The following is an 11,589-nucleotide window of genomic DNA, read 5'->3' as shown; positions in this document are numbered from 1 at the left end:
GGGACAACCAATCGATATTTCTCTGTCTTCTTCTCTCTAAAATCAATAAAACCATATCCTTAGGTGAGGATTATAAAAAAGAAACTGCCCAGAAGCAAAATTGTTGGGAGGTTCAGATGCAGATTATATAGTCAATCCTTTATTTAAAGAGGATTAAAGCTCACACCAGTGAGGGCACGTGAGCAATAGAGATGGTTATCTAAATGCTACTTTGATGATTTCTTGCCTTCTAAAATAGTTTCAAATTATATTTTCTATTCACAGATTCATAGCCAGCTCTGAGCAAATTAAGATATTGCATTTTTCTGACACTTAGAAATAAACTTATACATTCTTCCGTTGTCTCTCTTTTTATCAGATATTGGGTGTGATATTTTGAGCACTGTTCTAGATCCAGCAACAATTTTTTCCCAAAAGTAAAAATAACTGCATTATCGCAACAGCATTATTTATTGTGGAAAACATAGTAAAAAAGGCTAAACAAAAATAAAAGGAGGCGGAATAAAAAACTCTAAAAAATTGGTATACACTTTTTTGTAACTTGTATCTCCTAACATAGTTTCAGTATCTTTCCATATTAATATTCATTTATAAAATTATTTTAAATAGCTGCACAGCACTTAGATGTACCTACAGAACTCAACCAATTTCCTAGTACTGGGCATTTTGGTTAGTTTTACTTTACTATTATAAGTAACTCTGGGAGGCACATTAATACCTTTAAGGCTACAGTAATTTCCTTTTTTTCTAGGATTCCAGTAGAGTATGATGGTGTTTCTTCTCCAAAAGGGGTTTATGTGGGCATTATCATTACAAAGAAAAAAGAGAAAATCCCGTTGTGACGGCCAGAAAAGCGATCTCATCACGTTAGGGCCGCGTTCTGGATTAACTTGGAATCCCTGAGCTTGCGGGAGAGGAGATTCTGCAAGGGCGCCTCCCACAGCCTGCCCTCCGCCAAGGTGACGCGGTGGAAGGACAGCCGCAGGAGCGGACTCAAAAGGCACGCATCTTCACGCGCATGCGCGGGCTTACGTGAACGCGCTTGGGCGGGCTTACGTGAACGCGCGTGCTTACGCGAACGCGCGTGCTTACTTGAACGCGCGTGTGTACGTGAACGCTCTTGGGCGGGCTTACTTGAACGTGCGTGTTTACGTGAACGCGCTTGGGCGGCCTTACGTGAACGCGCTTGGGAGGGCTTACGTGAACGCGCGGGCGCAGGTTTAAGTGAACGCGCGTACGCAAGCGCGCATTGTCGCCACGGACGTCGGCTGCACGAGTCGCCAGAGGACTAGTGGAAGGTATTGGCTGCTGGGTTCTCTTGATATTTCTCCCGTCCACCACCAAATCGGGTCGGGCTTAGATCGTGAGGGGGGAGTCTAATTACTTCTTTTCCTCTCTCCTGCTTTCTTCGGGGTGTGTGATGGTGCTTCGGAGGCGGTGCGGAGGTTTGGCCACACTCCTTTACTCCCCGCCCATGGCCTTCGCAGTCCCAGAAACTCTGGTTATCTCCACGTTTTGAAGATCAATAAAGTCCACTTACTCCCACCTCCAAGAATAGGCCCTGAAATGTGTTTAGTGCCACTGACACCAGAAATGCTTTTTAGAATAAGGCTAGGTAATCCTGAAAAAGTATGCTTCCTGCAGCCCATATCAGGCTGAGTACCTTTATGTTTTTCAGTGTCTGATTCTACTTAGGAGGATTGAATGAATCATCACTTCACCTTTTTGTCTTGGAATGTCTGATACTTACAGACCAAAAAGAAAGTTAAGTCCAACCAGGTGGTCTGATGATAGGTATAAATTAAAATGATGTAGCCCTAGCCGGCTTGGCGCAGTGGATAGAGCGTCAGCCTGTGGACTGAAGGGTCCCAGGTTCATTCGGGCCAAGGGCACATGCCTGGGTTGTGGGCTCGATCCTCAGTAGGGGGCGTGCAGGAGGCAGCCGATCAATGATTCTCATTATTGATGTTTCTCTCCTTCTCCCTCTCTGAAATCAATTTAAAAAGTTAAAAAAATTAAAATGACGTAATATTATTTTTCCTATGCACATTAACAGCTCACACCAAGTACTTGAAAGAACACCTCGGATATTGTTTCTCCAGCCTTTAAGCTATTGAAACAACAGTACCTCCTGGGCGTGTTCTGCTCTGTTACTGGAGTGTGTTTCTGATCATCTGAATCTCAACCATGTTTTCAAACTGCTTGCAGAATATCATAAAAATTACAAACGCCCACCTTCTGCATTCAGGATTATGCCACCGATTAATAAGAAATAAAAGGTGTTTCGGAACTGTGCCAACATCCAGATTGCACAGGCGGGTTGTCGTTACAGGCATTGGCTTAGTGACTCCTCTTGGTGTTGGAACTCAGCTGGTATGGGACCGTCTGATCCGAGGAGAGAGTGGAATTATTTCATTGGTTGGTGAAGAATATAAGAATATCCCTTGCCGTGTTGCTGCTTTTGTGCCAAGAGGTTGTGATGAAGGTCAGTTCAATGAACAAAACTTTGCGTCCACATCAGATCTCAAGTCCATGTCTTCCCCCACCATTATGGCCATTGGGGCTGCAGAGTTAGCCATGAAAGACTCTGGCTGGCATCCTCAGTCAGAAGCTGATCAAGTGGCTACTGGTGTTGCAATTGGCATGGGAATGGTTCCTCTTGAAGTTGTTTCTGAAACTGCTTTGATGTTTCAGACAAAAGGTTACAATAAAGTCAGCCCATTCTTTGTCCCGAAGATTCTGGTCAACATGGCAGCAGGCCAGGTCAGCATTCGATATAAACTCAGGGGCCCCAATCATACAGTCTCTACAGCCTGTACCACAGGAGCTCATGCTGTGGGAGACTCCTTTAGATTTATAGCCCATGGTGATGCTGATGTGATGGTGGCTGGAGGTACAGATTCTTGCATTAGCCCTTTATCTCTTGCTGGGTTTGCCAGAGCCCGTGCTCTGAGCACAAACCCTGATCCTAAGTTGGCATGTCGACCATTTCATCCAAAGAGAGATGGTTTTGTAATGGGAGAAGGTGCAGCTGTGCTGGTGCTGGAAGAACATGAACATGCTGTTCAAAGAGGGGCCCGGATCTATGCAGAAATTTTGGGCTATGGACTCTCAGGTGATGCTGGTCACATTACCGCCCCTGACTCTGAAGGAGACGGTGCCTTAAGGTAAACACTTTTTCTTTTCATTCAAAATATTTATTCAAATAAGACATTTTCTTGGAGTGTCAAATGAGGGGAAATTGTACTGTCTGGCTTTAGTGTATGGTATCTCTGTTGTTTCATTTTAGACTAAACAAAGTGTTTTTGAGTTTTTTGCTTTAACATGTTTCAAGCATTTGAAAATATTTGAAAATCCTTACAAAAATTGTAGTCAATGTGTTTTTTTTCCCCTCAAGGGAAAAAGTCATTTCAGATAAATGGAAATATATTTTGTTAGAGATTATATAATTGATAGGCTTATATGTTTATCTCTTGGTGATGAATCAGTCCAAGGTACTGGATGTGACTCATTATTCCCAAGCAGATGGTATTCTAACTCACATGGTAATCTAACATGGGGTTCTGTTATTAGACAAAGGATTATTTCCATTCAGTGTACTTGGATATTTCTTTAATTTAAGCCATACAGTTAATGAATCCCATGTTAAAATTAAACTTAGTTCTGATAAATTTCTGTTGTTATTTTACTAGATGTATGGTTGCTGCTGTAAAGGATGCAAATGTACAGCCCGAAGAGATATCCTATGTCAATGCACATGCTACTTCCACGCCACTAGGAGATGCTGCTGAAAACAAAGCTATCAAACGTCTTTTCAAAGACCATGCACATGCCCTTGCCATTTCCGCAACTAAGGGAGCCACGGGACATCTGCTGGGAGCTGCAGGGGCGGTGGAGGCAGCGTTTACTGCTCTGGCTTGTTATTATCGACAACTACCACCTACTTTAAACCTGGATTATACAGAACCAGAATTTGATCTCAATTATGTTCCACTGAAGGCACAGGAATGGAAAACTGAGAAAAGACGTATCGGACTCACCAATTCCTTTGGTTTTGGTGGTACTAATGCAACACTTTGCATTGCTGGCATGTAGGACAGGCAAATCATTTGTGATTAAACATTGGTTTTTTAATGTTATAAACAAACTTTATGAAGTGGAGAAATACTATGTTTCTATAAATGCATATACTTTTATATCTGTGTCAGCGTTTCTCAGTTTTGCCACTACTGATATTTGAGGCTGGATAATTCTTTGTTGGGGGGAGGGGAGTTGTCCTTTACATTGTAGGATGCTATTACAATCTACCCACTAGATTGTAATAGCAGTCCCTTCCCCAGTTGTGACAACCAAAGATGTCTCGACATTGCCAAATGTGTCCTGAGGTGCAAAACAACCCCCATGTGCAAAGGACTGATCTAAGTTTTTCTAATACTTTAGATTAAACAACTCTTCATGATATTTCACCTGTCTCTTTCCAAAGCATTTGGTGAGTAGCTGCTCTATGCTAGGTAAGGTTGCTACACGCTACAACTCCAGACACACCATTTCCATGTAATATATAGGAAAGGAATACATATATAATGAAATTTGTATGATTGATCAACATTCTTTGAATGTAGCAGTTAGCTCGCAATAATCTATTTACCCCTTACCTATCTAGCTCTCTTCATATTATCTATACTGAGATTCTGAAAGAAGGAAGTGAAATTGGTTTGGCATTTCTTATTCTTTTTGTATGGATGGCGGTACCTAGTGATTAATGGGGATAAGGGTTCTTAGGAAGTAGAACAGGACTTGGTGATATAAACCACGCCACCTTATTCCACCTACAGCTATAATAGAATATTTTTGTGTTTACTTCCAACATTTCACCCCAAGTGCTGGGGGTACGTTTACTTTTCCACCTTGAGGCTTTCTCTAAAGCCAACAGATCTCATTCATCTCCATTGGCTGGAAGTGTTGGGAAGGGAAAGGGTACAAATTCTCTAGAGCAGTTGTTCTCAACCTTCCTGATGCCACGACCCTTTAATACAGTTCCTCATGTTGTGGTGACCCCCAATTTCATTGTTACAAATTGAACATAATTAAAGCATAGTGATTAATCACAGAAACAATATGTAATTGTATATGTATTTTCCGATGGTCTTAGGCGACCCCTGTGAAAGGGTCGTTCGACCCCCAAAGGAGTCGTGACCCACAGGTTGAGAACTGCTGCCATAGCAGCTTCTGAAGGATGAGAGTTGGTGGATAAATGCCTCAGGTCTCAGTTACAACTTCTCAGCTCTGCCCTAATAGTGCCAAGGCAGCCACAGGCCATATGCAAATGAATGGGTGTGGCATGATTTTGCTTGCAGGGAGGGGAGGAGCAGATTTGGCCAGTGGGCTGTAGTTTGAAAACTGTTCTAACTCCAAGGAAGCACATTGACAGGTTTAGCTAGCTAATTTTCTGTCAGTGGGGTATCCAGAAATTTTGCCATATAAGATTGGAAAACTGGATTTCAGTACTGGAATAATAATAATTATAATAACAATCGTTAATGTTTGTATTGTACCTACATTCCAGGCATTGTTGCAAGTATATTTCTTATAATCTTTTCATTTAATTCTCACAATTGTAATTTAGTAATAATGGTATCCAATTTTATGGATAGGGTATTTGAAATTTAATGAAATTAAAAAGCTAGTCCAAAGTTACACAGTCAAACAGTGGCAGACAAAGACTCAAGAGTATCCTCTGATTCCAAAGAGCAGGTTCTTAACCTCCTAAACATGCCAGTTGCTCAAGAGTAAGGATTGAGGCTCCCTACCAAGGAAGATCCTCTGGGGAGGAGCAGAGCTAACTCATTTCTGAGTTGGGAGAAGGAATGCATGTCCTTGCACCTCTCCTTTTGTTTGAAAACGAATAAAGATGTAACTTGCTTTGTTTATGCAGGTACTGACATATTATGTTAGAATGTATAAAGTCTGATAACCAAACCCCAGCTTGAAAATCAAAATGATCCTTCTCTAAGTATAAATACTAGTAATGTACTCTTTCCAGACTTAATATCTGTACTTTTTGTAATTTAAAAAATTCATCATAGTATCTTAAAGAAAGGACCTATTAATTTATAGGTAAAAACGTTGATGGTATATTTTACATTTACCATCAGATGGCATGTGATACATGCTCATTTTAAACAATTAAGGCAGTGCAGAAGAATATAGGTCACCTATTCTCCATTCCCCTTACACTGGCTAACAACATTTTATAACCTCAAAGTAACTGAAATATGTATTGCCATTTTGATCTGGCCTAACTTTAGCAACTAACACATGAGAATTTCCTTTATTGTTTCACTGGTTAATTACACCCAGACAAACCCTATTCAAGATGGCCTGGTGGTGAAAAGCCCACCTGAAGATCTTGTATTCCAGAGTGATTTGGTGGAAAGAATGGGAGATTTGGACTCAGTAGACCTCGATTTAAGTCACTCACTGGGCTTCAGTTTTCTCACATGTAAATGGAGTCAGTAGCACTACTTATGCAAAAAACGGTTTTGAGCCTCAAGGTTGGTCAATACACTAAGTGTAATTCTCTGTATAGAGTGGCTATTATGTTAAGAGATGAGTGTGATCTTTTCCATATTAATAAGTTATCTAGGAGCTTGGTTGCTAAATCTGGGAAAACTTCATCAGTTTAGGATTTTATTGTTTTTATATCTCTATATTGATTATTATTATGACTTATTAATATTAATATTGTGTTATCCTTGTAACCTGTTATTAAATGGTGAAAAGCTTTGCCAAGGTAAAAGCATGAGTGTATCCAGACTAGAAATTTCCCCTAAAATAAGTGGTGTGAAGCATAGAAACGTTAACAAAGAAGCTTATGAAATGAAAGAGATGAAAGGTTAGAAAGCTGCCTCTCTTGGCTGACTCAGGCCCACCCCTTCCCAGCAGCAGGGACTGCGGGGGTGGGGGTGGTGGTGGAAGGGATTAGATGACCTCACAAGGTTCCTTGTAGTCTGTGGTGTTTTTTGGGGGGTTTTTTGTTTTTTGAAGTCTATTTAAAGATTGCAGTAATACTGCTGATGTGAAATCCTTTGTACACAGTGATGGTTGAAAATATGGGCTCCTGACCTGAATCTCTGCCTGCCTGGTTATAATTATATGCTTGAGATTAACAGGACTCAAATGCTCATGTTTTATACAAGCCATTGGGTCTTTTTTCTCCTCAAGAATTTTTTTAAAACTGTATTTTAGACTGAAGCTAGAGGGAGAAGGTTGATTTAAAAATGCATTCAGATACAGAAGGATTTAGATGATTTTAATAACTAAGCTTAGTTATCATATTGCAGTTCAGAAAGATGAATGAATAATAAGGTAGAATGCTGAGATCCAGGGGGTAATCCCTGAGACAGGACATCACTGGAGCAGCATGTTAACTAGAAAAGAGTCATTGTTAGCAGAGAACAGATAATTCCCCAAATCCATAAGCATCTGGTATGTCATAAGCAGCTTGTATAGTATTTTTTCTCTTTATTGTTGAGATTATTACATATGCACCTCTTTTTCCCCCCCATAGCTCCCCTCCACCCAGTTCCCACCCCACCCAGGCCCTCACCACCTTATTGTCTGTGTCCATAGGTAATGCATATATGCATATAAGATCTTTGTCTATTTTCTCCCTGCACTCCTCCCCACACCAACTTCCCTCTGAGAATCGTCAGTCTGTTCCATTTCCATGTCCCTGATTCTATTCCATTAACCAGTTTATTCTGTTCATCAGATTTTTTTATTCATTTGATTTTTAGATTCACTTGTTGATAGATATGTATTTGTTGTCACTTTGTTGTTCATAATTTTTTATCTTTACTTTTTTCTTCTTCTTCCTCTTCTTAAAGAGTACCCTTCAGCATTTCATATAATACTGGTTTGGTGGTGATGAACTCCTTTAGCTTTTTCTTGACTATGAAGCTCTTTATCTGACCTTCAATTCTAAATGATAGCTTTGCTGGGTAGAGTAATCTTGGTTGTAGGTTCTTGTTATGCATCACTTTGAATATTTCTTGCCACTCCCTTCTGGCCTGCATAGTTTCTGTTGAGAAATCAGCTGACAGTCCTGTGGGCACTCCCTTGTAGGTAACTAACTGTTTTTCTCTTGCTGCTTTTAAGATTCTCTCTTTGTCTTTTGCCCTTGGCATTTTAATTATGATGTATCTTGGTGTGGTCCTGTTTGGATTCCTCTTGTTTGGGGTTCTCTGCGCTTCCTGGACTTATAAGTTTATTTCTTTCACCAGGTAGGGGAAGTTTTCTGTCATTATTTCTTCAAATAGATTTTCAATATCTTGCTCTCTCTCTTATTCTGGCACCCCCATATTACATGTGAACAGTCAGATATCCCTCTTGCAATCTGGAACTGCTGGCTTCTAACCACTCGCCTGCCTGCCTGCCTGATCGCCCCTAACTGCCTCTGCCTTCCCACCTGATCACCCACTAACTGCTCCCCTGCCAGCCTGATCGCCTCCTAACTGCTCCCCTGCCAGCCTGATCACCCCTAACTGCCCTTCCCTGCCAGCTTGATCGCCTTTAACCGTCTCTGCCTTGGCCCCCACCACCGTTTTTTGTCCGGAAGATGTCTGGTCTAATTAGCATATTACCCTTTTATTAGTATAGATTATTATCACTAATGTGCATAAGTAAATCAGCAATAAGACTTTTGGAATGCTGGTAGTACAGATATATCAGTTAGCCTTCTAACTAACTAGAGGCCTCCGCCTGGTATCTTTGTGAAGCTTTATCTGCCAGGAAAAAAGATTGTTTTTCCCCCTCTAACTGGAAGTACCATGTCTTTCTGCAACAGCTGTGTGACTTCTGACAATCCTGGTCAACTGTGTCCCAGAACAAAATGAATCTGGTTGCCCTTAATATCATTCTGTTTCACGATGGTTGATAGAGATTCGCTAATAATTTTGATCTGGTAAAGAGTCAGTCAGTGGAAAATTAGAAATTTTAATGAAGATTCTCATTAGATGTTCTTCACAAATAATGGGGCTGTAGTCCAACTCAAGATTCTTAGCAAAGCAATTCCTATTTCAATTATCACAAGTAATTATTAGTGTTTATATCACTTTGTGCTTCTTAAGTGCTTTCAATTATTTTTTCCACAATTCTTTGAAAAAAACACACACAAACCACAACACTAAAGAACCAGAAAACAAACCCTTTGAGGTGTCTCAGAATGTTAATCTCCATTTCACAGATGGGGGAATGTGGGATAGTTACTGAACAAACACCAATGTATTCTGTTATCCTTACAAAAATAATGCAAATTTCTCTCCTAATGGTTGGCCATGACCAGCCCTTACTATTAAACAAATGTATTTACACATAAAAACACAAACATGTACATGCATGGTAGAAAAGATGCTCTTGGATCAATGCTTTTAATGCTCAACAAAGAAATAGACTCCCTGCATGATTTCTCTTCAGAAAATTAATGTGTTGAATAAACCTGGTTTAAAGATGGTGATTTCGTCACTTCTCTGCTTGCTTCCTGCCTTCAAAATTTCCATTCTCCTGCCCTAGCTGGTTTGTCTCAGTGGATAGAGCGTCAACCTGTGAACTAAAGGGTCCCAGGTTTGATTCCAGCCAAGGCCACATGCCTGGGATGTGGGCTCGATCCCCAGTGTGGGGCGTGTAGGAGGCAGCTGATTGATGATTCTCTCTCATCATTGATGTTTCTATCTCTCTCTCCCTCTCCCTTCCTCTCTGAAATCAATAAGAATATATTTTAATAAATTCCCATTCTCCTCCTTGTCGTCTTCTCTTTTAATTCAGTTGATCGATAAGTCAGTCGATGTTGGCTGTGTAGCAATTACACTGTTTCAGTTGCATGCAACTATAAGCAATTATTGTTGGTCCATGCACCTGTGGGTTGTCTGGGATGGTTAGCTCCAGGCTGAGGAGGTAGTGTCTTACCTCGGGTATGCTTATGGCAAAGACCTTGGGGCAATAGAATAATCTTAATGCATAAGCACATTTTAAATCTTTGCAGGTGGCCTGGCTCATTGGCTCTCCCAAACTCAAGGCGCAGGGAAGCTTACTCCTCTCACCAGTGGGCCATAGCAAGGGTTTTGGGTGTTATTGGTGGGAGTTGAGAGATAATCAAGCCCTGCAGACACAGGCAGCCTCTTCCTCTTTCCCTTTGCCCCATCTCTTCTCTGACTTGCCCGCTAGAGTGTAACAACATCGGCAAGATGAGGCCACAGTAAGATAGAGTCTTAGCAAGACCGTGATCCCCAAGGATGTGCCAAGTAGAAATGTAATACCCAAGGAGGCTATCCAGGGCCTTCCTATGGATGTTAGATTTATGGCTAAAACACTCTAATAATATTCTACCCCTGTAGTTAAGCCCCTTGCAATGTGACTTTGAAGATCTTCTCATCAAGAGTTAGAATTCATTTCCCTGCCTCTTGAATCTGGGCTGACTGGTGACTTGCTTTAGCTAGTGGCATGCAGTAGATTTCACGGGATGCCAATTTCAAGCCTAGTCATTCCAGGGTCTTTCTCTCCTTGCTACCACCATGAGAATAACCCCAGGCTAGCTTGCTAAAAGGTGAGAAGACCATTTAGGGGAGAGCTGAGACCTCCAAGTTGTCCCTGCTGAATGAAGAAGGCACTGTTGATCAGTCAGTGTATGACCAACCTGCCAGCGCACTGTAGACACAGAAGAGGTCTCAGATCAACAAGCTGCCTGGCTGACCCATATGTGTATGAGAAATAATACATGTTTTGAGCCACTAAGTTATGGATGGCTTGTTAGGCAGAAGTACCAATTTAAATACCTTGGAGCTTCTCATCTTGGCTGCCTTGTACCATAGTATCCCTTTTCCAGATCCTGCATATTTTGGGGGCAGGCTAGAGGTGATAAACTATCCCCTGGTACCTTCCATATTCCCCAAACCTGCATCCTCACAGTTCTTGAGGTTTTTGTGACTTTTCCCCAGTAAGCATTTATAATGGGTAGCTATTTATTTAGAAAGAGTATAGAACACAAATTGATTTTGGAAAATGTGATTACTGAGACGATAAAAAGGAAAGCAAAGCACACAGTGGCTTTGTGTTCAAGCTGTCAGATGCATTCTAATTTCTGTAACAATGGTAATTAATTTTAGCTGGATAGAAAATCCATTTTCTTTGAGGAATCAGTGAACTATAGAGAAATTTGTCAGTAACCATTGTCTGGAATTTTAGTCTCCAGGAGGCACAATCATTTTACAATGACAGCTAATATATGAGAAAATCAACCTAAGATAGAGAAAGCTATTAGGCACTACTGTATATTTCTGTGACAATGGGATTGAAGTCAAATAAAAAGGTAAGAGGCCTGATATCAAAGATCTACTTTTTCTCTCCTGTTTTCTCAGCACTTAAATGTAATATAAAAAGCGAAATGTAAAGAGATAAGTGTGGTGGCTTACAGTTTAAATTTTTACATTATCAAACATATTTAAGGGCATGATCTTTGGGGATTGAGGAAAATAGCAATTTATGAAAGTATCAGGGGAATGCTCCGTTTTTGCCATTAATCTACAATTCCAC

General features: G+C 40.8%; 1 protein-coding gene across 1 annotated transcript; it reads left to right on the top strand.

The window, feature by feature from the left end:
• Nucleotides 1–1,207: 1,207 nt before the first annotated feature.
• Nucleotides 1,208–4,196, top strand: OXSM (3-oxoacyl-ACP synthase, mitochondrial). The gene is made up of 3 exons (XM_006087605.3): nucleotides 1,208–1,298; nucleotides 2,057–3,167; nucleotides 3,693–4,196. The coding sequence occupies exons 2-3, from the start codon at nucleotides 2,188–2,190 to the stop codon at nucleotides 4,093–4,095; spliced, it is 1,383 nt and encodes a 460-aa protein (XP_006087667.1). The 5' UTR covers nucleotides 1,208–1,298; nucleotides 2,057–2,187; the 3' UTR covers nucleotides 4,096–4,196.
• Nucleotides 4,197–11,589: the final 7,393 nt, after the last annotated feature.

The sequence above is a fragment of the Myotis lucifugus genome, unplaced genomic scaffold, assembly GCF_000147115.1.
Source record: "Myotis lucifugus unplaced genomic scaffold, Myoluc2.0 scaffold_39, whole genome shotgun sequence".
Taxonomy (NCBI): Eukaryota; Metazoa; Chordata; class Mammalia; order Chiroptera; family Vespertilionidae; genus Myotis; species Myotis lucifugus.
This window is presented reverse-complemented; position numbering and strand designations above follow the sequence as displayed.